We start from the raw sequence: 27,488 nt of genomic DNA, 5'->3' as shown, positions 1-27,488 counted from the left end.
CGCTAGCATGATTTCGAACAGCGATCGCACCAAGAAATTCAGTTGGCGTTGGGTTGCCGGAATAATAACGCAGAAACCAATTAAAGTATAATATTTCGGTGAATCCCGTGGCCAATGCTTTCTTTCTTCATTGGTTCTAGAATTCTTCCTCGTGATGTTCTAGCTTGCCGCAAAAGAATCGCCGAATGCCTTTTCTGTCGGCAATCTTGATTTTCCCGATGTTAAAAAATTCTAGGTCGCCAATGGGCAAAAACCTTGGCGAAATCAGAAATCCCCAAATTTGGCGTAACCCCGCTTACGGAAGCTTAGCCCAGTGGGCTGTATCCAAGGTTTCTAGAATATATAGGGCTCTATCGTCATTAGATGTGGCGTCCAGTGCCATCGTAAAGCACCCGAGTGGCGTGATGGTAAGACGCTCGTCTACTACCGTGAAGGGCTCTGTCACGGTTCCAGGCTCGAACCCGGGGAGAATATAGATAAAATATTTTCCTAAAGAGCTTGAGGCGACCATCGATGGGAGATGCCGCTGTACTCCAATTTATTCGAAAAATCTGGGTCCTTTTTGAGTGAAAGTGGGTCCCTCCCGAAAAAAGTATGGTCCCCCATAATTCACCGGTATCTCTATGAATGTTTTTCAGCCAGCATGCCCCAGGTTTTTGATCACCTACTTATATCTCTTTGTTGAGACAGAGCAGCAGACCATGTTCTGGGAAAGAGGTATCTGTGAATCGAATAAATCATTCATTTCCAATAACATGTTCTATCCAAAAGATCATTTACTTTCATTGTCTACTCAATCCATGATATGGGGATGCTTTCATTACTAATAGTGTCATTCTTTTATACCTAGTAAAAAACAGTATATATAAGGGCAGGTTCCATTACAAAGATTGCGTTGCATAACCACACGCTATCATTTACAATGTGATACACACCACAATTATAGATATTTCAGCACAACAACGATCGTGAATACATCTGCAAGCAATGCTCTCCGAAGTTCCGGTACCCATGTAGGAGGTGGCAGGGCCGTATTAAGAGTATCATGGGCCCCCGGGCCAAGTGGTTTTTCGGAGGCCCTATCTGGTAAATCCTAGAAAATTTGAACTGGATTTCATTTTTGTGAGGCCCCTCTTCTCTTGAGGCCCGGGTGGGCCCATGCGTTAAGACGGCACTGGGAGGTGGTTGACGGGCTGCAACTCGTCGGCCAAGCATGTCCCACACATGCTCTATTGGATTCAAGTCAGGTGAGAATGCTGGCCATTCCATACGGGTTATATCCTCAGATTCAAGGCATTCGTTTACGATGTTTGCTCTGTGAGGACAGCCGTTGTCATCCATAAACACAAATTCTGCACCCATGGCACCCCTGAACAAACGTACATGTTGTTTCAGAATGATGTCCCGATAAATTTAGGCTTTCATGGTTCCGGTTTCAACATGCAGATCTGTTCTGGAACCCAGTATAATTCCATCCCAAACGAGCAATGCTGCACCACCGTAACGGTGTCGTTCAATGATGTTGTCTTGGTGGTAACGATACCTGGCGTTCTCCATATGAAAGTCAGACGTGAATCAGACTGCAAGCTAAACCTGGACTCGTCGGAAAACATCACACAAGCCCACTGTGACGATGTCCACATTGCATGTTCTCTACTCCAGGGTAATCGCTGCCGACAGTGAGTTGCCGTGAGTGGAACACACAGGCCTGCGAGCATATAGACCAATATCTCCCAAACGTCTGTACACGGTTTGCCTTGAAACTGTGGTACCCGTGGCTGCAGGTAGCTGACGAGACAGGTCGGATGCTGTGCTCCGTCTGCTTCTTTTGGCAGTTACTGCCAAATACCGGTCTTCATTCGGCGTTGTAACTCTGGGGCGACCTGTACTGTAACGTCTACTGACATTTCCGTTATCTTGGAATCGTTGTCAAAGCCTAGAGATGACACTTTGGGCAATTCCAAGTTCCTCGGATACTTCCATCTGAGTACACCCACATTCCAGGCGGCCGATAATTCTACCACGTAAAAAATTATCCACACGCGTCCTCTGTGTCATAACTATTCGCTTATGGCACTGAGCGCCTTACAGAACTCTTGTGAACAATTTTACTTCTTTGCCACCATTCCTTATATACCCCCTCTTACACTCTCGTCATTGTGACGTACTATCGGCATCATCTGGTGGCTTCCTGAAATTTGCATATCATTCTTGCAGCTGTGTGTGATAATTCTACAGGTGAAATTTTCACTTTAGATTTTGATTTCCGTGTGATTCTGAATTATCCTTAATTTATGGACATGAGTGTATTTCATATGGTAATTTAATCAAAAAATTTTAATATGAATTTTGTAAACACATTTATGATTGTTGAAAGACTTGAGCGTTACTGTATATGTAATAATGATATACAGGACTATTTTTGTAGTTGATAAGGTTTGCATTCATCCATAAAAAATGTTTCTTATAATTTTTTAAATAATTCTTAAAATGAGCACTATATTCATATAGTGGTTATAAAATTATTTTATGAGAAAAAAAATGTCAACACACTTATTTTAGAAAAGCAAATGCCCCCTTTCCATTTATTCTAATTAAATCTAATAAATAGGTCACGGGAAACTAATTTTATAAACATACATTACAATTTTTATTCCGATATAGGATAATTTACACATGGCACAACATTTCTTTTTTAATAAAAATACATATATGAGAAGAAATTCACAGAATTTTCACTATCTAGAGAGGTGTGCAAAATTATTATTTGTGAGTCTCAAGACCCTTGTAACCACCAATAACTTTTTTTTATTGTTCAACTAATGAGGTTTCCTTGTAGTTTTAGTCTCTTTGAAATAATTTATAATTGTTAAAAATTTTCATCCATGCTTTAGGCTCTGTGTGATAGGTACATATCTGTTTTGCTAAACAATTAAAGTGAATTAATAATGTTTTCTTTTCAATCCTTTCACTCCCACATTGGGATATATATAAACAGGGTGCATGGCTAACAGTATGCACCATAAATTACTGGCCAACCTTTGATCCTGGAGACATACTTCAAATTGGAAAAAGTATCCAAAAACCCAGATGCATCATTCATGTCACAAGGGGTTGTATTGTTATTAAAAAAAAAAAGAAAAAGAAACTTTTTACACAGACAACACACCCTGTGCTCAAAAATCCAGTAAGAAAGTTGTTCCCTGCCTCCTTATGCCAACAAAAAAAATTCCACGTTTTTAAGTGCAATATTCACTGAGATATTTGAATTGAGAAAACAGAAAAGTTGGGAAAAACAGCATAAATACAATTAAAACACATTTTACCTGCATTTATCCTATTTTTCCCAACTTTTCTCCATTTCTTAAATTCCAATATCTCAGCCAATATTGGAAACTTGAACTTCCATTTGAAAACATGGAATTTTTTGGTGACATCAGGAGCAACAGAGCAATAACTTATAATTCGATTTTGAGCACAAGGTGTCCATATAAAAAGTTAATTTTATTTATTTTAATAACTATAGAACCTTTGCAATATGAATGGCTTATCTGCAGTCCACACATTATTTGGATACTTTTTATAATTGGAAGTATGCCTCTAAGATCAATGGTTTGCCAGTAATTTCAGGTGCATGCTATTAGCTATTTACCCTATATATGTATATTCCCAAGGTTCTAAATGGGTAGCAAAAGGGTTAAGAAGTAAGGTTGTGAATATATTCTAATGTAATGAAAAATTTATTGTTTTTTAAGAAAAAACTTCTCAATAAAAAAAATTACTAAAATACCAAGTAGCATTTAAAACTATCATTTATGATCTATGCATTAAGTGAAGACAGACATTTGTTAAACCTTGTATTTGGACTCAGACTTTTCCAGTGAGAAAGTTAAATTGCTTTAGTAATTCTGTGAAAATTAACATGCCTGCAAATACAATAATTAATATCACCATTAATATTTAATTTTTGTTATTAGTGACTTGAGTGAATTCAGCAAGAGCAGTGTGATCAAAGAAACCAAGTAAAAAGATATTTCAAGAATCAAGAAAAGTACAAAATTCTATGAAGACATTTTGAATAATTTGTTTGATTTTGCACACCTCCATTTTCTTTCTGACTAACAATAAAAAATTTCAAAAACAACAAACATTACAAAACACTGATGGATAAAGAAAAAAAAAAATTCTCAAACAAAAACTCCTCATAAAGCAAACTGCTTTATCACACTAATCTGGTATGTTTTATCTGACACTATAACAGAAATATACTTTGTGTTACACATTTACATTTCCATAGAATGTTTTCTTTGTTAGCTTTGATTAGTCTTTCTCAGAACATAAATGCAATACACTTTGTTAACCTTCAGATCAATAGTTTCAGAGTTTCATAAAAAATAAAACTTATATACTATTATTTATAAAAATAGCAAAAATACAAAACAGTTATACGGATGTAATTCATTCCATTAATCTTTTACAAAATGTTGATTACATTTTCTGAACTATCTAAACCTTTATGTATCATAGCCTGCACTCTTGTATACCTCTCAAATACCTTAGAGAAAGAACAAGTTGGACAGATGAGCTAGACAAAAAAGATTTTTTTTATATTCCAGAATCTATTAGGAAGTATCTATTAAAATGGAATGTCTTGAATACTTTCAAGGTGCACACAAGTGCATAAGCTTATATGTACAGTATTATCAAAAGTAATTAGACATCATAATGATTTAATAAAACTATCTATATTATAACCAAAATTTGTCTTTTTACAATATTGCTGTCACGGTCCCAGGTTCGAATTTGAGGGAGGATATAGATAAGATATTTTCCCTAACAAACTTGAGGCAACCCCTGATAGACAGTGCCTTCATTTCCAACCCATCTCATTAATGGCAGTAAATTGCAATATAGCGATATTGCCAGAGTTGGTGTTTGGTGAAGTAGCATTAAAATATGTGCATACTCTCAATCAATCTATGAACAGCTATAATTGAAATGGTTCATCATTTGCCCTACAAAATTGTTATAAATGGCGAAAAAGATATGAACATAAAACACAGACATAATGCACAACTGTTTGATTTATCACATATGAGGGATTGAGAATCAAAATGGTCTAAGTCACTGGAGTGCAACTTTGCATAATAAAGCGTTCTTTCCTAAAAGCAATGAAAAAATCAGTTTTCCTTGAAATGATTTTTTGCTTAGGAATTGGAGCATTATATGAAATAAAACATTTAACATAACAATGTGAACTCACGGTAATAAATCATTAATATGATGCCATACTTCATTACCTTCCAATTTTTTCACAACTGTCTGCAAATATTGTTAATGATGTGAAAAAAGCAATTTTTTTTTTTAAGTTTTTGCGTACAGTACTTATTTGAAACAATCTGCAGTTTGATGCAAACTGCCAAAAACAATAAATATCTATGAGAAGAATAGCCTAGTAAAATTTACCAACAGTTTTAGCAGAGCATTTCAACTTTATCTTTGCTTCCCAGGAATAAAATTTTTTGTGCTTATGCAAATTTTTGTTATGATGCTTAAATACTTTTGATAATAAAGTGTATGTACCAAGAAAAAAAAAATCAAATTAAGTATATCACACCAGCCTCTGAAATATCCCTGATAATTAAATAAGCCGTTGAATATATACTCTCAATGGTTACTATATTTTTCAAATCAAATGCACAATAACAACAGTAATATAATAATATATAATATACAAAGTATATAGTGAAATTATGATGAAATAATAATTGAAAAACAAATCCTTGTTTTCTCAGAGACATTTTTCACACATTCTTTCACTTAAAAGAAATACAAAACATGTAGAAGTTGAACTTTTAAGTATTTTGATAGTTTGAAAGCTCATAGAAACTTTTCACACTGATAATACAAAATATAGTTGAATACTTTTCACAACTTTCTAATGCACCATCACCCTAGTTTATAAATTTAGGTGCAAATGAATTTAAAAATTTAACCTCAAACTTTCTTGTAGCAAAATATATATAATATGTTTATGATCCATGAACATGGTAAATCTTTTTAAAATTGGGAATATTTCACTTCTTTACAGGAATGAGTCTTTTAAGTACTGCTGAAGTTACTTAACAATTACATGGACTCATTTCACTCGTCGATGTTCCTAAAAAGACAATAAAATTTGCAACAACAGCAACAAAAGGAAATGTTTAAGTTACATTAATTTCATTTTGTATTTAGCTGCTATTCTGAGGATTTTTTCATACTTTTGATTCTTTACTAAAAAGGGTAAAAGAACATGAGCTTTTTGTGCAAGGTAGTATCGTAATGATGCTATGCTTAACAAAAAAGACAGGAGTAAAAATATGATGGTATGTACAAACAATAATAATACATAAACAACATTCAACAATAATAATAAAAAATTGTGATTGTACTTTACACATATCTCTATATATATATATATATATATATATATATATATATATATATATATATATATATATATATTATCAAACTTGAGATGACAATCAGAATCAAACTGATTTTTACACAAATATGTTGAGCATTCATAACTGTGAGCAGAAATATTGTCCGGTTTATTACTAATTAGACCTACATTGAAATTTAACGTTTAAAATTATATTCAATAAAACCTAATGTGTTTCTCATGAGAGGCTATCAAAATTAAAATAAAATAATTTCAATGTATAATGTAAAGGATGGGAAACCAAAACAGCAGTAAAATGTTTTTGTGAATTATTTAACTGCTTCTAACAAGTTTTAACTTTTAGGTTATCAGCAAATGATAGCAGATATATAAAGAATCGGCACTTATCATTATTCAATCACAATAACTTGATCAACTCTGATTACCCCTTTCCAATAACAGAATGATATTTTTGTTGAAAAAAGGATATTTATTGATTTAAAGGTAAAGAGCAATAGGTAGAAAACCCAAGATGCCTGATTGACTATGAAATTATGAATATTTAGAATTATATTTATGAATAATTTATGAGACAAACTAGAAGCATGCGCCAAAAGTGTCATAAAGAGGATTTCATACTCACCAGAGCCAATAAATATAATTTTCAAAAAATACACCAAATTCCAAAATATCACACCAATCACTGTTCTTTATACCCATCAAGATCACATGATCCAATTACATCAAGGAAAATAAATATAAAAATTTGTATAGATGTACCTAGTGTTAAACAGAAAAAGCAAACTCCACATTTCTATGGTTAAGATAAGTACAAAGAAAAATTTTTAAAAATATATTATTAGGTGATTTTTTACAAAAAGCAACTATTAAAAACTTTTCAACCATAAGTAACTAAAGAATTTGACTAACTCTGCAAGTAGTAGATGGTAAAAAAAAGGGAAAGAAAGCATTTAAATTTATTTTATTCTCAAATTTTTCTATAGGTTCAAAACAAAAATTTCAAGTGCATTTCAGTAAAAACAAAATGAATATCATCTGACTATACACAGTCAAGTCACATTATAGCAACCACCTCCTATTTTTGATATTAACTGAGTGTAACTAATGAAATAAGACCAAGCTCACAAGCTGGCTTGGTGAAATGTAAACATTCTGAAATACTATCACAGGTTAAGAGCTATTTATCAAATTTCGAAAAAAGAATGATTGATGGCTTGATGATGATTTCAGCCATGCATCACAACATGTCTGAAACTGGGCAATCGTAAAATATTTGGTTGTTGATGTCATTCAAGTGTACCAAAAACTAGACAAATGGCACCACTGTGATTAACAGAAGTAAAGACAGCAGAGTACTAAGTGTATGGATGCGAGAGGTGAACATGGGCGAAAAAGGTGCAGGAGAGCCAACCAATACACTATGATTCATAGTCCAAATGAACCAGGGAGCTACTAAAAGTCTGTTTAAAATGCAGTGTACCAAACCCTGCTGGGTACAATTCTTCAAAGGAGATGGAGAATCACAGCACTCATGGTGTAATGAAGTCGTTTTGCTACAAATGACAGTAATTTTCATGGCAAATCATACATCATCTTATTGGGAAAAGGGGCACGGTAGCCCGGTCGATAAGATGCTCGCCTAAAGTACCAAAGGATGTTTAGAGGTGTCGCGAGTTCGATACCCAGTTCGTCCTTGTCAGAAAACTTTCCTGACACAGGGGTACAACAAAAAACGGCGACTTGACCGCAGCAAAAATTGCTACCGCAGGGAGTCCCCCATCGAGGGGTTAGCGCACCAATCCCTCGACGAGTATAAAAAACAAGCCTGCCGTTCGGAATCGGCAATAAATTGTAGGTCCCGGTCTAATTAGCCCTCGTGTGCAGAAAATGACCGTGGTGCGACAAAAATGATCAATGATCTTATTGGGAAAGTGTTACTTTATTGAACAAGTCACATTCTATGCAGCATGAAATGGATAGCTGCTGCTGTATCCAAGGAAAAATTATGAGAACAAGACTCCATAATAGTTGCTGGAAGAATAAAAGATAGTGATAGCAGTGTATTTATCCACTGAGAAACATTATTGTGGCATTGTCTAGGTTGAGTGGATGTACACTTTCGATGGATATGATTATCAATTCCTCCTTGCAATTATGTAAATCAATGAATGTTTATTGTCTTTCTTGGAGTACTGTTCTTCAAGAATTGTAATGCAACATACGATGAGGCCTTGACGTGTCTGAATATTGTGGAAAAGAGCATGACCAAAACTTTCAATTAGTTCGGTCCCTCAATTCTCCAGACTTTAACCTAATTAAGCACATTTGGACTAATTTGATCATCATACGCTCTCTATGGACACCCTGCTTTACACTTTCAAGCAATGGACTGCCATCTACTTGGCTCTCAGATGAATGTAACAACCTTCCAGCATTTTACTAAGCTACTTCCAGATTATCTTGCTGAGACCCACACTGCACAAAACAATTTTTCCAGATATAAGCTGGTGATCACATTAATGTGACTCGATTATGTTATGCAGCAGTGAGAGAAAAAGAACTAGTAAACAAAATCATATCCTGGTACTTTTTTCTGTTAATTTGATTCTAGACTTGCAATATATATGCTCTCTCTACTCCTATAAAAAAATTTCCTTTCAAAATTTGTGTGAATGTCAGCCCATTTTCAATCAAGACTTAAATTTCCATCATTGCCAATTAAACAAAAAATGATTATTTTGATTTTTTTCTCTCTTTCAAGTAATTACTATATTATTTCATACTATCTAAAAAGGTCACAAAAAATAAAGTTCTTAAAGATTTTCTGATCTAAATATGAAAAAAAAAAAAAAAAATTGCTGTTTACAGCAACACCTAACATTATTCTGTGCATGCACGGACATGCAGACACATCTATATATATATATACAGGGTGGGTTTTAATTAAGTTATCTCTATTAAAAACCCTCCAGAGCAGGAACTAATGGGTGAAATGACACTAAAATTGGGAAATATGCATCTTAGACCATAATGAAATGATATTTTTTTTTGCATATTGTAAAAGTTTTGTGTTATTACCAGGGTTGTTTGGTTTAAACCACGTTGGTTTTAACCAAGTGGTTTTTTTTCAAAAAATCACATAAAAAAAGTGCCCTAAATATAATTTTTTCCATTGAAAAATATCATATTAGTTCATTATTAGCCAATATGTTTTATTCTTACCACATTTTATATTCTTGGAGTATATTTTGGTGGTACACCTTTAAATGGTGTAAGATGATATGTGGTTTTTTTTCAAAAAAATCTCATAAAAGTGTCCTGAATATAAATTTTTTTTATATTAAGTATCTTGGTTGCTCAAAGTTATATATAGAAGCCAAAATTTCTCATTCTTGCCACATTTTCTAACTATTAGCTACATTCTGATGCTCTATCTTTAGCAAATTCATGAATAGGGATTAAATTACACATCGTGATGTAGTGGTGTATTATGTCACAGGGTTGTTTTTGTTTTTTACCTTCACAAAGAAGCAGCAACAGTAGTGATGACACCATCATGCTAGGGACATAGGTGGTCTTATAATCTAATAAAGACATCAGCTGCTCCTAAGGGACACAAAGACCAGTGTACTAGTAGTTACATTACCTCACAGATATTTTCATTTTCTTTCCCATAAGAAGTAGCGCATCTCATACTGTATATCACCCAGCCTTAATATTCAATAGTGTTTTTTTTACTTTCACCATTAAGCCCAGTCAATCAAGGTTCAGTAGTAACAGCTTAATGAAAAATAATCAGTTATATACAGCATGATTATAAAGTTTTGATTCCAAAACTGTACAATAAGAGGTACTGGTCAGAATGACTTGAAAATTTGCATGGGTGCTCTGGAAATTTCTTTGGGAAAAAAAGATAGTGCAAGTAGATGATGCTGTACTTGGCCAACCTAATCTATTTTGTGCAACTACATCATTTCGACAGTTCAACAGCATCAGTGTGTGGACAGCACAACTTTTATCAAGATGCACATCACAATACCAGCAAAGCAGCTGCTGAAGAGTCATTTTGACAATAATACCTGGCCGGCCCTTGCAACTACTTGCTGGGGGGGATACCTCAAAATCTCATGAACAGAGGTTGGATAGCAAAACATTGGTGATGTGCAAGCACATCCACATCATGACCATGGCATAGTCTGATCTGTTGTTAAACAAGCATTTCTGTGCTTTCACCTCATTGCCAGATTATGGACAATATTTTATTTATTTATACAATATTGTTGGCCTTTGGGCCTACACAAGAGGATGCGATTGAGAATAACAAAGATATTGTTTGATATTGGATAAAAAACTAGTGATAGTGGGAGATTCAACAATAGAGCTTGGGAGTTTGTTCCATTCACCAATGGTATGAGGAAAGAAGCTGTATTTAAAGCAGTCAGTGGAAGCAAAAATAGGTTTTAATTTAAGGGAATGGTCGAGTCTTCTAGAGATATAGGATGGTTTGGCTAAGATACCAGAAGTATCTATGTTGAACTGACCATGGAAAATTTTATAAAACAATGTTAATCGAGAAATGAGACGAAGAGTAGAGAGAGGGAGGAGATGAAGTTCATTTTTAAGTTCTATTTATTATTATATTTAATATATTTATTAATATATTTAACATTTCTTGAGTAAGAGTTGTAGTTATTTGCTCAATTACTTCATTTTTGTGATGTTTCCATGAATTATGAAATCGTGCAATGCTAAGTTATCATTTTGCCCTGATTGGCCATTATTCCCATTCTGCAAGCAAATTTTGCGTTCAATGAGTACAGTATCATTAATTTTCCATTTTTAAACATTTTTTCCTCTTTGCCATATAAAATTCCATTGCTTCAGGAATACTCATGTAAATTTTCAAGTCATTTTGACAATGGCTCTTCTTCTATAGTGTTTTAAATTGGAACTTTAGTTATATAATTTAGCTATATAATCACCCTGTGTATCGTAAATCATCACTAGTTAATCTGCATTATTTATGCTTCATTAAATACATTATATTCACTTAATTTTTATCACAGTTTTTGTAAAATAGCTTCCTAATTAAGTATACGAAAGTAACTGGAGAAAACACCCCTTTTATATATTATACAGTTAATAGTAACATCAACAATTTTCAAACACACTTATTGAGTTCAGCAAGAAAATAATTAAATTGCAAAAGTTGGTTTTTATTAAAATGTAAGAAATATTTCTAGATTAATTAATATGGGAATAGTGTTAATTGCAGTAATAAGCATTTTATTTTAATTAATTATTAGAAGTTAATTAGTTTTTAGTTAATTAATTATTAGAAGTTAATTATTTTTTAATTAGTTAATTAATTAGTTTTTTTTACCAACCCTGGTTGTTACTCTGACATGTTTTGTCAAAGTAATGATATTCACATTCTGTTGTGTAAAACCAATATGCAACAGAATGCAAATGTCATTACTGTAATCTGGAAATTTTTTATGGTTTCTTCACCATTCTTGCAAAAAAAACTTCACCTGTAAACTATGCTTGCAGACATCATCACAATCATCAACTATCGATGTTATTACATTTTATGTCACTAATTTTCAACATGTTACTCAAATTTTATCTTTAACATAATAAATTAGCATACAGAGTAGAGTATTTGTCCCTTATTGGTAATTTTTTTTTAACAATTAGTTTGTAAAAATTATTTCCCTATGGTCTGAAATGCATACCAACCCAGTATGGAGCAGTTTTTCCCACCGTTTCTCTCTACAGAATGTAGAACTTTAATAGGGATACTTTAATCAAAGCAACAGAAATTCATACAGCATAATCACCATATAATAACATTTTGTAGATCAACTGAAAATATCATTGTCGAGGGATTTCTTTTTTGATAGAGAGTAGTATACTTGCAAAATTTTAAGGAAGGGGAGAAGTGATTTTAATCCTGACTAACTACTTCAATATGTTTAGAACTAATATAAAGTTGTTTTTATGAAATAAATAAATAAAAAGGTGTTTAAGATTCTTCAGAAATACATAAAAATCATTTAAATTTTGCTTTGATGATAGTCACACATACATCATTATTTTAATCACTGCCTTTTATCTTCTCTGTGAATTAATTCAAAATTAAATCCATGCCTATCATGATAACATATTTGCCAGTCATTGATGGCTTCAAAACTTCATTATATGGCATATTAGTATATTTTTTTGCTCGTTGATACAGTGAATAGTCATTTATGAACAGCTTGGTTGTGCATCTATGGTTCTCTTTGTCTCCTGAGAATTTTTTAAATTTACAGTTCAACTCTTTTTTTTCTAACCATAGAACATCATTATTAATGATGTTTTGCTTGAAGGGAAAATTGTTCTCATGAATTTTTTATTTAATTTTCTTCACTAAAATATAAAAAAATATCATTGAAGAGAGAGATGTGGTTGAATCGGATGTGTTACTTTCTATATAAGCATAAGTACTTTGATAGAAAAGGTTTTAAATACTCAAAATTGCTCTCATGATTTCTTTTTTTCTGAGCTCACATAAACTTTGTGAATATTTCTCATAAAAAAACAACACAAGCAATTGGAATAAAATGATTCTTTTATAAACTTTATACAGTCAAACTTACTTACAATGAACAGATATTATGATTTTTCATATATAACAAAGTTTTTCCATGTCTCGTGAATTTTGTATTGCATTTGTCATTTTGATTGCTTGTAACGAACACTAATTTCAGCAAAGTACGCTTATAACTAATTTTTAGCTGGTTTTAAAATACAAATTGTCACAAATTTCTTTGTTATCTTATCCCAATCTTCTTATCTGTAAATTTACCTTTCTTCCTTGGAGGAAAATCTATTTGAGTGTTGTAAAAATGGTAGGATCTTCTTCGCCTCACTATTCTTTTTAACTTTTCTCTATTAAATCCTAAAGAAGGTATAGAGCCTCCTATATCTGCTACAAAGTTAAATCCTATTTTAAAACTTTTAGGGAGGAAAGATTACGGCTATTTGTTTTCAAGAATCCAACCTGCAAAACACCTTTTGTGCTCATTTACCCATGTCTGACTAGATTCGAAAGCTGGTTGTGGTGGAGTTATCATGTGAACGACTTAATTTTCAGAAGTTTCAAGTGCAAAATGCTAATCATTGCTTCGAAAATTGGAGATATATAGCTTGTTGATAGCCAAAAATTGAAAAAAAAGTGAGGTATAAAAAAAAATTCAAGATTCAACATAGTTCGTTATCAACGCTTTGGAACAAAGAGAAATTGAAGAGAAAGTTTTTGGATGGTTCAAGAATGGATTCAGAAAAAAAAGCTCATATAGATGTAAAAGCACTTATTTTTGAATGGTTCGAAAAAGTCAGGCAAAAATATGCAACAGTGACCCGGGGCCAATGCTATAAGAAGAAAACATGAAATTTTGCATGATTATTAGGCAAAAATTATTTCAATACGAACACCTTACACAATCATATAAATTGAAAAACAACAACAAAAAGAGATTGACAAATACTTTCATTGCATTACATAATATTTAAATTAAATTTTAGAATTTTTTCTAAATATATTAGTTTAATCTTTATGTGTATGCAAATTATGCTTAATTTCATTTGCACGCATCATTTTCAAAACCGGTATGGATATAACAAAGTTTGCATATGGACATTTTCTCTGTTTTTTCCAACTTCATTATAAGCGGGTCCGACTGTATTCCAAAAAATGATAAATTTCACTTTGATTTCCTATCACTAACAACAATTGACAATATATTCAAGTTCCAGGTTAAAACTCGAAATTCACATGTATCTTGGTAAGACAGGATTGTCTAATAACATGGAAGAATTTTGATTATTAATCACCCAGTAAAGTTCAAATATAATATGAAAAACATTTTTTCACTTCATCACACAAGTGAAAAAAATTGGCCGTCAACTGAAAATGAAGCTAATTATTAAAAACGGTATCGAAAATTTTTATTTTCTAAAACTTGACAAGAAACCAAGTGAGAGTGAATTAAAATTTAATTTTGTTTCAAAGGTGGGTCCACATTGTGCATACTACGTTTTGTCCTGAGCACGTGTAAAATGTGGACGAGATGACAGGCTACAATGATTTACATGACAAGCAAAAAAACAGCTACTCACTAGGATAAATTTTGTGCCTGTATGCCAAAGAGACTTGCACCATACTTCCCAAATCTTTTATGACAGAATGCTGCGGCAACGCAACCAATTTGTGATAGGTGGAAAAGAAAACAAACGCCGAGGGTATATATTTATTACTCTCAGAGAAATTTGAACACACACCTTGTGGACCAACCTTTAGAGTCTAAAATTCATTGAGTATTTTATTACAATGTAGAACATTTTGTGAAAACATTTTTTTTTATCTTATTCCAATTTAAATGAAAGAAACTAGAAAAATGTTAAGTTTATCCGTAAAAGGCCCAATATATAACTTTTAAATTGTGAAATGGTAAAACAATTTATCTTAATAAAAAAAAAAACAATACAGGATTATGCATATAAAAACATATTTCTCTGGTAACAGCATGCACCAGTCAACAAAAAAATTTAGCAGTTAATCATAATTTTACAACCTATAATTTTCATTAAAAATTTAGAAGAAAAGAAACTTTGAGATCTAAAAGAAATCAAAGGAGTCCAAATGAACAAGTGTAAAAAACATACAGGGCACAAAACTTAGGGGTTTCTAACATGTGTAAACAAATACGAGTTTCGAGAACAAATACATTAAACAGTTTAAGTTATAGGAATGATGAAAGAAAGACACTGCTAATAGAAATTAACTATTATATATGAACAAATGATTGGCAAAATCACCTAATTTCAGAATAAGACACTGACTCATCATTATTAATGGATGTATTTCTTGTCTTGACGTATTTCCTCAGCTTCCATTTATTGATAATATCTTTTGTGTCTCTTATCACTATTTTAATGATGCAGACCAAAGTAAGAACAGTCTGGAAAAAAATCAAAACAAAGTACTAAACATTGAATTTATTCCACTCAACACATCATGCTGCTAATGCGTGTTATAAAGAAAGGAAAGTTTTATTTTTGGTGTATTGGTTAGTGCACCTGCCCAGTTTGCAAGAGGACCCAGGTTTGATTCCCGAGGTAGACAACTAAATTTTCTTTCAAATGTTTGCCTCGAAAAAATATCCAGAAAGTCTCCTTCCTAGAAATACAGGAGTATTCCAGACTTTGCCGTAAAGTTGAGCTGGAAGAGATCTTGGTAACAAATTAGTCTGGTGGCAGAGTTCTAGAATTCATTCATTCATGCTTCTGACAATTTTTCTAGGGCCTTTTTACACATTTCCTACACAATAAATGTATTAAATGTATTTCTTTTCCCATAGATAATATTTATAGATAAACATTTACCATTTTGAAAGTTTTACTTCTTTAAAGTCAAAGTTGTCTGTTTCAATTCTAGACCTCATTTTATGGCAAAATACTTCAACTGCCCCCTCCCAACTCTTTCAATACTTCTTGAGAAGACCATGAAAACATATTAAGACATGGCTATTTATGGCTGTGATGAAAAGAACTTTAAATTGTCCTGCTTAAGTTAAAAGCAAATTTCAGATTTACTTACCAGAAACATAAAAAAATAAAAAACGAACTTCCATCCAATTTGATCTTGAATAACTGGTATCAGTAGCTATGGAAGAGAACAAAGGATATTATTTATCTAGTTCTTTCACTTTTCCTACATAGAGTTAGATACACAAGAGTTATCTCTTCTCTGCAGTTTAAAAAGTGATATAAAACTACAATTTGATCATTTTTATTCAAAAGGGTTAAGCTATGTAAGATTACTTTGTGAAAATAATAGTTTTTTCTCTCAAATGCCTAAACCCTCCAGCCAGGGGCAGTTTTTGAATTTTTATGTACCAAATTGTGCAGTATTTTTACCTGTTATGTATATAGAACGTGATAATAGCATGACCCGCTAAACTTTCTAGAATACATTAAACACAATATTCACATTGCCAGAAGGTTCTGCGTTTGGTTAGAGAGTTAACAATAATGTAGGGTACCCACCAACTCAAAAAGTAAGACAATTTTAATTTAAAAAAAGCAGGACAAGTGCAACCATTATAGTCATGATAATTTAGTCACCTGAAATCATCCCATATGCAATACTTAATAGTATAATAAAGGAAATGGTCTTTACAATCATAACTAATGAAATAAATTTCAAATACATACATAATTTCTAAATTATCAGTTGGTTACTGCATCAAATCTTTATTTGATGTCTTCACAGCACTATTTCAGTAATAATTTATAAGATTGTTTTGATCTTGAAGATTAGATTGACTCATAGGCAGAAAAAAAACACAGGACTGACAAAAAATGACTTGTCAACAAAAACAATTTAGGGCCAAGACAGCATGCTACTACTTAACTGCACATGCAACCTTGTAAATATTCCTCTGAGGTTCTTCTAATAAATTGGTGCAGGTCAGAATACGTTGTTTGAATAATGTCAAGTTTGTTTTTGAAAAATGCTTGTAATGTAAAAGTGTTTTTACATAACAAGCAAAAAGTGCTGAACACATTTTTTTCAAAGTAATAAAAAGTGCTGACATTTGCCTTCCAGATTCTAAAGCAAACAACCCTGCAGGCTATTTAGACTGTTGTATTGTGCGCAAATTTTAAATGTTTCAGGTCTGATCTCTCCATGGAGAGACTTTTTCACATGGGAGATCGGCTTGCATTTGCACCTTGAAGTTGAAAACACCATTTGTTAGCAATCACAGACAATTTTTTTCTGTCTCCCCATAATTAAATTAAATTTTTTTTTGAGGGTTGTTTCAGAAGTTCAATCTGTCAATTGCTTAATGTGAATAAGTCCATTTACTTTCTGAGAGATGTAACCTTGAATTTTGAGCACAATAACAATCAATTCTGCAATATTTAACTCATTCTTTTTCTCTTGGATGTTCTATGTCCTCATCTATCTAGTATAATTGCCACTGATATAAAATTTTGTCCTTGTCAGATTCAGATCAAATGAAGCAACTAATGAGTTTAAAGGATATGTAGCCCTCTTCCTCAGTGCACAACAAATCATGAAGACATAGAGAAGTTTTTTTAAGAATGACACTTCTTTTTTGAAACCACTTTCAAAAGCACTGCGCAAAATGTGTAAATTCCAAGGTCCAATGTAAACAAGTTGATGGGAACTGGATGATCTTACTGTACTGATTATCTTTTTTTAAAGGGAATCTGTTTACACTTAACCTATTTCTACCCACTGTACTCATTTGAGTACAGCAAGGATTCGGCTTCATATAATATTTTAGCCTTGCAGATAGATGTTATACATTTTAGACAACCCTATCAGAGACTGCCACTGAAAAAATTCTTGAGAAGCCATTTCTGGTTTAGAAATGAACTCTTGAAGTTGATGTATTTTATTATCTATGAGGGTACTTTTGTTTTTCCTGTTGTATTATCAACATTATATTGTTATTTTCGTGCAAGTGATTCTTTTGTAACTCATTATTGAGATAATAGTTTAATGTGAATAAAATAACACAATTAAATTTTGTTTCACTTCATTTTTTTTTCAAATATGTTATATTTTTCTGTCATTGAGGACACTTGTTGTCCAGTGTCATACTTCCTATTTATGTATTTGAAAAAATCTCTTGGAATATTATTAATTGGTACAATTTCAACAAAATATCCCAATATCAAAATGGAATTCAAAGCATTTCAAAATGCATACATAAATGGGTTAAACTGTTCATTGCTAGCATGGTCATTTTTGACAAATGAAGCACTTTCATTTGCAGAGCTTTGTAAATATTCTATTGGGTGACATCAGAATCACAAAACCAAGAATAGGTACCTATGTATCCAACTGCTTTGTTATGCAAACTGTTGTTTTACCTATACTCAAAATATACACCATAATTTCAAATGATGAATGTTAGTTACTGTAGAATGAATAGTCCAAGACCATGAAGTACATAGTGAATACAGAATTTTTTGTTTCATCTAGACCAGCGGTTCTCAACCGGTGCTCTGTGTGCACTTCCCAGGGGCTCCACGGCAACTCAAGGAAAATAAAATAAATTAGTAAATTTGATAGATAAATAAAAAAAATAGGTCTGCAGGGGGTCCGCCATAAAAATTATAAACTAAAATGGGCTCTACGAGTCAAAAAAGGTTGAGAACCGCTGTTCTAGACAGAAGAAATTTGTAATGACTACTCAAAACTTTGATCCAAAATGAGTTTCAAATCCTCAAATTGAGCAAAAGAAAAATGGTCTACATATAAACAATGGTCCACAAATAACCTGAAAAAACCATAGAATTTTCACTTTCACAGAATCCTTCATTGAAATCTACTATATTTTTACTATTTGGTTTTGAAATTTAGGTGATTCCTTTTTTATTTATACAAAGTAACATGAATTTTGCTTACAGAATTCAGTAAAGAAATAGAAACACTGGAACAAAACTTGAAAAGTAAAACATTTTTACCAAAAAAGTAGGACAAGTGGGTGCCTTGAACAACGTGACTTATGTTTTGAAAAACCCTCATATTCTTTTTTTTTTTGCAAATTATTATCATTTAACAATACTTTTGCATGACGAAAAAATAAATTGGGAGAAATTTTCTATCTCAGTATATTTTCTTAGAGATTCTGAAAAAAAATTACTTTAGCATATGCAGCACCAGTTTTTGCTATTTGGTGTGTTTTAGCTCCTCTACACAGACAACCATCACATTTGACAATTTTTGCAGCACCACGGTCATTTTCTGCACACGAGGACTAATTAGACTGGGACCTACAATTCATTGTGAATTCCAAACAGCAGCCTTGACAGTTATCAGAATGAATGTTTTTGTGTCTATCAAACTCTAGTATAGAAAGCTGAATAGATAGAGTAACTACTTTATACCAGGGCTTGGCAAATAAAATAAAAAAATAAAAATTATTCACTAGCCAAATTTCTCAAGAGCCATTTCGGGGCTTGGCGATCTCTGTCCTAGCTGGTGGACATTCTATAAAGTTTGTCTCAACAACAAACCCCAATTTAGTAATCAAATATAAGACAATTCATTACCAGTATCAATTTTTTGATAATGAAATTAATAACTTTGACTGAGATTAGAAAGGCAGAAAAAATCAAATCATGCAGTAGGTGAATAACAAATTTAAAAACATGGCACAACACAATTGTGTTTCGTTTTGAAAGAACACCTGAACAATATTTGAAAGAACCAAACTAATCATATGACCATCACTAATAACAGAAGGCAACAACTTTGACTTCAAGAATGAGAATAAAATACTCAACTGAAGCAAATGATTCTGACCCTGCAGGCACTCACTCACACACATTTTGACCAAATTTTTTGTTGGGTGCAGAACCTTTTTGCTTTGCCCTGAAAATGTCATGAATGAGTGCCGAAACACAAAACGGTGCATTTTTAAATTTATTATTTGCCTATTACATATTGTCTTTTTTCATCTTCACTGGGTCACCATGGTATCCTGGTGCCTGGGATTCAGCAAGCTTTGCTTTAAATGAATTTTCTTTCATGCACTGGTGAAAAAGACAAAGCACTCTAGATGTCAATAGTCCATTTTTTTCCAAAATTGATTTTTTTTAACTTCAGTTCTTTTAAAATATGATTCTCTTCAATTAAAAAAATGTCTGATTTGTATATATTTATTTTTACCTGTCCAGCAGCAGCTCCTGCACTTCCAGTTCCATCAATTATTCCTGTAACAGTAGCCAATGCTTCTTTGCTGTCTGCTATTTCTTTTTGTCGTCCCAGATCTGCAGCAACAGCAGTGCTTATCAGATTGGCAACACCACTAATAAAAAATCCAGCTATAGACATCAACACTGCATTGACTACTTTATCACGTGGAGAACCTAAAAATGAAAAGGAGATTCTTTTACAAATATAAAGGCAACAACAGGCAAAATACCCAACAAACTGGATGAATAAAAGATACAGAATATATGCCCCCCCACCAAAATAAAAGTCAAATATAACTAAAGTACAGATCATGAAAAAACTAAAAATTATAATAAAATATAATGCACTGCCTATAAAAAATTATGGTTGTCTTATCTAAGTATGGATTACACATAAACAAATAATTTTCGCATAGTTTAAAGATATGAAGAGAGAGCATATCGAGTAAGCATACCTTTTTCATAAAATATAAGTAACATTAAGCTTAAAAAATGTTTCTTACCAAACAAAACATAACCACCAAAAACTATACATTTTGGAACCCTTTTATACTTGTCAACCTCAAAAAGGGACAGTAAAAGAGGAATGACTAATAACCAAAAAAAATAATAAATAAATACACTCATTGCTATAAAAATTTGCGCACCAAGAAATAATTGTGGGATCGAAACGAAAGTTGGCCTGAAGGTACATGTTGGACAGATATGAAAATGATTAGAAATGCAGAGTGATTGCGCATTGCGTAATGCCACTAGAGGGCGTTGAACTTTGTTCTCCTTGGAGTATAAAACAGGTAAGCAGAGCTTGCTGGAGTGTATTTAATCGTTTGCAAAGGAAATGCTGAGGTAGACATGCCGTTACGCCGTCGTCGAAGACCATATGAGCAGTTGTCAGAGTTCGATAGAGAAAGAATCATCGGGATGACGGAAGCTAGGTGGTCAGCTCGGCGAGTAGCTCGTCAACTAGGCCGTTCCGATTTTACTATGAGGAGGTGTTGGGACCAGTGGACAGAAGAGACGTCATTTACACGGCGACCAGGTTCAGGACGCCCTCGACAAACCGTCACATCATCCGAAATGCACACGTAGAGCCAACTGCCTCATTGGCCGCTATCCAGACACAGGCAGCAGCTTCACTACGGGCCCCTGTGTCTTCCCGAACCATTGCAAGGCACCTGATTGAAGGACATCTGGTATCACGGCGCCCATTACGTGTGCTGCCAATGACACCCACCCACCAACGCCTCCGTTTGGAGTGGAATCGATCACGACGGGATTGGACTGCAACGGAATGGAACCAGGTCGTCTTCAGCGACGAATCGAGATTCAACTTGAGCAGTGATGACAATCGTGTTCGTGTGTGGAGGCCCGTGGTGAACGCTTCAATCCTGCCTTCGCTTTACAGCAACACACCGCTCCCACAGCTGGTGTCATGGTATGGGGTGCCATTGCTTACGATACACGGTCACCCCTAATATTGATCCCCGGCACAATGACAGCCCAGCGGTACGTCCATAACATCCTTCAGCCACATGTGTTGCCACTCATGGCAGGGCTTCCAGGAGCCATTTTTCAACAAGACAATGCTAGGCCACACACAGCAAGGATGTCACAAGACTGCCTCCGCCACATTACCACCCTTCCCTGGCCTGCTCTATCCCCAGATTTGTCACCAATCGAGCATATCTGGGATCATTTGGGACGGCAAGTTGGACACCCTACAAGGTTGGTCGAACTAGAGGCGCATTTACAGCAACTGTGGAACGAGATGTCTCAGGACATCATACGGAACTTCTATGCCTCAATGCCCGCTCGTATCGCATCGTGCATTCGTGCTAGAGGGGGGTCCAGCAGAGTACTAAAACTTCTGTTCATCTGTACTTTTTTCTACAATAAATGATCCTTTTTCTTGGATTTTCTAATCACTTACTTATATCAACGTAGTACTTACATGTGTAAAATTTCGTTTAATTTTGACGACTTCTTCTGGGTGAGCAAATTTTTATGGCAATGAGTGTAAATCGGCAAAGAAATATTTGATAAATAAATGACTTTCTGGTTAGAAAAAAATTCAGCAGCAATTTTTAAGGTGTTATTAACCCTTAAGATGGTTCTAGAAATCGCATAGTTTAAGCCCTAGTATATTTGAGCCAAGCATTCAGAATCCTGTCCACTTACTCATAATTTTTGCAACATGTTACTATTTCCTCACAGTCAACTTTCAACTTGATCTTGAGATACTAAAAAATTTCATTAAGCGATGTTCTAGGAATCTCTAGGTTTTTTCCTCAAATGCAATTTCAGCTATCCTGAATTCTTCAATTATTTTTTTCACTTGCTTTCAATGCAAGAAATTATCAAGTCTTGGCAATCTGGATGCATAGTAAAAAGAAAAGTAAGCAAAAAACTACACTGGTTACTTTTTTCTACCAGACTGCTAATCGGAAATGAAGTGATGAGCAAAAGCCATGCCATAACTAGTGTAAGACCTCGAATAAAACAAAATAATGAGCTGATAACACACGATGTTGTTAGGTATGTTTGCAGGGATACATGTTTTGAACAGATTTTGAACCAGCTTTAAAAAGCTGGCTTTCTCTCCAAGAGTCAAAATATAAACAATATCTTAGTCAGAAAAGATTGTTTTTTGGTTTGATACAGAAAGAAAATAAGAAATTTAACACAAAAAAGACGGTATATCGAGATAAAGTATAAAACTAGTAACAGTGTATGATGATGCTGTTAGCATTATTGTACTATTTTTCAGCCATGCTAACTAAAACTAGCAGTATAAACAAACTACTACTATAAACCACACATATATCTCGTCTATATTCCTCTCCGGAACTTCTAACGAATTCGTACATTTTGGGATGTGCGTGTCCGTGTTGTGAACCTGACATGAAGCTTGTTTCTATGTAATGCTTGTTATACTGCTGCCATCTTCCAGGTATTTTCCGAACTATGAGTTAAGTGTAATAGTATAAATAGACTGCCAGTTTAAGAGGGTGACCTACAAAGAAGTTCTACAATTATTCATAAGATATATTTATACGTATATATATATATATATAAAAGAAAATGAAGTGGTGATTTGAATAGTTGTCCGTAAAGTTTGTAACAATTAATCATTGGTATGTGTCTGACTACACAGATGCTGAACACACGGAAAAATAATCACTCATGATCATTTGATGAAATTCAGTTACCTAAATGGCTATGATGTCTGATTAGGGCCTGAACTAGGGAGGGCAATTGTCTTGGGCAGCAAATTTTGTGAGAAATGAAAAATCCTGTTAAAAAATCAACTTACAGTGAAGGAGGGCAGAAAAATTATGTTTGCCCCCACCCCCAAAAAACCCTTGTTATAACCCTCTGTATGGGTACAGCATCATTTCACCAAATAGATTGATTGACCACATTCCACTGTATAGATTCACTATACAAATGTAATGAAAATATAAGTCTTTTTGGAATCATTTGTGACAAACAATAAAAAATTGATCCATAATAATAATGAAAAAAAAAATCTGGGTGAGCAAAATGAACTGACATTAGTTAGCTACCCCAAAAGCTAGACTTTGAAGATCCAAAGAAAATCTGCAGGGCTCCCACTCAAAAAATTAGAAAGAGTTGGACACAGAGAGGGTACCCCCCTTAGACAACAAAATCATAACAATAAAAAACAATCTCTGAAAAAAAAAATTGAAAAATTTCAAAATTATTATATTTTTTCACAGCACCATTTGAGTATCCTGTAAGATTGACTCGAGTCAAAGCAAAATGACAGAAATGACTTGGTTACAAAAAGAATTTAAACAGTTGCTAGTATACTAGCAACAAATTGTATACTATTGCTAGTATACTAGCAACAAATTGTATACTATTGCTAGTATACTAGCAACCACAGATAATTCTGCTCTGTCTCTCCTCATAATATTTGTTACATTCTTTTTTTTGAAGTCTTCCAGTCTGTCAACTCTCTTTGACAATGCAAACAGCAAATTATGGAGATGTGTAAATTTTTTAAGAATGACATTCTTTCAAGACCACTTCCAAAAGCACAGTGCAAATGTGTAAATTACAAAGTCGATATAAATAAGTCCAGGTGGATAAGATGGTTTTACTGTGTTGTCCATCCCTTTTTTAAAAAGATTTGTTTAAATTTTACCGTTCAGTGCCAGTGTAATCGTTTTCAACAAATGAAGCACTTTCATTTCTCACTCTTTGCTGAGCATTGTAAATATTGTTTATGCCTCTGTATGCCCTAAAAATACAGAAGACAATTGAATGCTATTGGGTATCATCAGAATCACAAAACTTAGAATAGGCCTATGTATCCAACTGCTTTGTTATGCAAACTGTTTTCACCTACACACAAAATGTGCACCATAAGTTTGAATGATGAATGCTAGTTACTGGCATTATATCGATTATTCCCTCCTAAATTGAAATCAATTATACAAATTTTGTTGATAACTAGGGAAAGTAGAACAAAATCGAAAAAGTAGGACATTTTACCAAAAACTAGGAAAAATAAGATGAGTGGGAGCCCTGAATCTGGTGAAAATGAATTAGAATTCTGTAAACTGGCTCCTAACAAAAAAAAAAACATACATTGATAGATTCAGATAAGTATTTCTACAATCGAATGAATTATAGACAGAAATGCAGAAGAAAACATGGAAGATCAAATTATCTTTACAACATGAAATGTAATTCTCTTTGTCTACCATAAGAGTCCTCTATAGAAGTTTTTCACCAAACAGCCTGAAAAGCTTTTAAGTAAGTTTCAAGTTACAAGAAAGATTGTATTATTTTGCTCCACAAATTCCTTCCATCATTATTCACAGAGCCATCTTAATGCAAACATTATTCACAGTGCCATCTTAATGCATGTTCCCCAGGTCTCCATGATATTGAAACCTGGTATTACGATTTTGAAGAGTTGGGATAAAAATTAATAGGCTCATGATTATTGAATAAATATGCATTAAATAGAAAAATTTTGCCTTTGATATTCTTTCAAAATCAATATAAACTTTCTAGACAATCCAATTTTTTCATGATGAAATGAAAAGAAAAATTATGTCAAAGATTTTTAGCCCAAAAACTTGAAAAAGAATTTTTATCAAAATTTCATTTTATGTGATAATTAATGAAATAATATTAATTACTACTATATATATCACAAAAATTTTCACAAAAACAGATTCTTCCAAAAATAAGATTTTTAGATCTAAAATACAAATAAGATTATCTAAATATAATTTGATATTTATCTAAAACAATAGACAATGCATGATCTGAAATGGAATATTTTCCCAATATCACCACGTGCAATTGTTTCCTTCAAGTATTGACTTAAAGTTTGGCAAAATCTGTATGTTATTAGTTCTTCAATATTACTTAGAAATTTGTATTTTGTATAGTGTGTTGCTCATTACTTCCTCTTTGTTCTAGTCTAGTGATTTTGAAAAGTGGTCCCACAAAGGTTACTGATAAGGCACTGATAAGAGGTTTTCTTTTCCTTCACCCCTCCCTCTCCTCTCGCCAAAAACTATTTTCTTTTTTAATCCAATCTTTGTAATGTGTTTGTAATCTTTGTAAATGTTTCTCCCTTTATACATTCTGGTTTCTTTTCTTTCTTTTTTTCAAACACCTGTTCTCCATAACCAAACTGTTGAAGGGACATTACCGGATTTTGTAATCGGCATGGGGTCTCCCATTCGTGTCCTTATCAGCACCTCTACTTTATCCATACTTTTTTTATATCTCCCCCCCCCTCCCTTAACAACGACCCTTGTAAAGTGAATTGCTTGGTCTTTCTTAAAAAATTAATTCTTTTTGCTGGCTCCTTCTTCTGAACTAATTATACAAACAATTATGAACTTTTCACAGAAACTCAGGTAAACTCCTTTGTTGGTGAAAGCTACTTTCCTTCTTTTTCATTAACTGTGGTTAGCAAAGTACCACAATAGCAATGTCACATTAACAAATTAATGATTGGGAAGACATTAAATGAAATTTAAACAAATATTACGCAATGAAAAATTAATTTATCCTGATATCAAATTTTCTATATCAAATAATAAATAATTCCGACAGGTAAATTTAAGTGAAACAATAATTCGATTTGGTTATATGAATCGTTAACATCAAGTGTAGATGCTATTTATTTTAATTGTTATTTTTGTCTAGCTTTTTCCCTGTATTATTAAAAATTTGCCATTGAATTAAAGTGAAAAAAAAAAAAATGCGTAGAATGAAATTCTCTTATATTAGCTTTGGGTTGCCATAATTCATTTTTTATTTAATAAATAAATATATTTGCACCTATTTGTCCGATATACTTCGTTCTTTTTATCTTTCTTTCAGGTCAAAAGAAATAAGAAGATTTACGTGTATCGCAAGAGCAAAGATGTCATAGGGTCGAGAGCATTTTACTAGCTTTTAGCTATTGCTCTCTTCCCTGTCCCAGCTTTCTTCACCATATTATGAATTAACTATTTTCTACCGTGTCCTTTCTAACATTTTTTTTCTTTCTCTTTGCATTTTCTGTCAAATATTGTAAATATGTAATTTAATTGTAAACTCTAATTTGTATAGTATTATTGAAATTGACTGGGGACAAATAAATTATGTTATGTTATGTTACTAAATGATCTGCTGAATGTGGTTTCGGAACAAATTAAAACAAAAATATAGCAAGAGAATATTACAATTATAGAGAGATTAAATTACAAAATTATATTGATTAAATTAAAATTATATTGATTAAATTAAAATTATATTGATTAAATTAAAATTATATTGATTAAATTAAAATTATATTGATTAAATTAAAATTATATTGATTAAATTAAAATTATATTGATTAAATTAAAATTATATTGATTAAATTAAAATTATATTGATTAAATTAAAATTATATTGATTAAATTAAAATTATATTGATTAAATTAAAATTATATTGATTAAATTAAAATTATATTGATTAAATTAAAATTATATTGATTAAATTAAAATTATATTGATTAATTTAGTACTGGGGTCCTTTGTGTTCAACCAAGAGGTCCTCTGGCAAATAATAATTGATAACTGTTCTGTACTGTTTGTCTCAGTGCAAGCAAAGCTTTCTGAGCATTAGATGCAGATATCATAGACACAGCCAGTGGTCAATTTTACTTTGCACCAATCAGTGATTGTCTCGGGAAATGTCTCAATTTCATGTTTTTCTTTGTCTTTTCTTTTT

General features: G+C 32.7%; 1 protein-coding gene across 1 annotated transcript in view; it reads right to left on the bottom strand.

Moving 5' to 3' along the window:
• Positions 1-5,374: 5,374 nt before the first annotated feature.
• The window catches only part of LOC149085275 (sugar phosphate exchanger 3-like), a 75,656-nt gene continuing 53,542 nt past the window's right edge, over positions 5,375-27,488 (bottom strand). Inside the window, exons 12-15 of the mRNA XM_089233195.1 lie at positions 20,208-20,407; positions 16,095-16,160; positions 15,314-15,456; positions 5,375-6,160 (exon numbers count right to left, since the gene is read on the bottom strand). Of these exons, the coding sequence (XP_089089321.1) occupies positions 6,145-6,160; positions 15,314-15,456; positions 16,095-16,160; positions 20,208-20,407 (425 nt within the window). The 3' untranslated portion in view covers positions 5,375-6,144. The remainder of the gene's footprint in view (positions 6,161-15,313; positions 15,457-16,094; positions 16,161-20,207; positions 20,408-27,488) is intronic.

The sequence above is a fragment of the Pholcus phalangioides genome, unplaced genomic scaffold, assembly GCF_987345545.1.
Source record: "Pholcus phalangioides strain wild (caught in Gottingen) unplaced genomic scaffold, Ppha-v1.0 ptg000007l_1, whole genome shotgun sequence".
Classification (NCBI taxonomy): domain Eukaryota; kingdom Metazoa; phylum Arthropoda; class Arachnida; order Araneae; family Pholcidae; genus Pholcus; species Pholcus phalangioides.
This window is presented reverse-complemented; position numbering and strand designations above follow the sequence as displayed.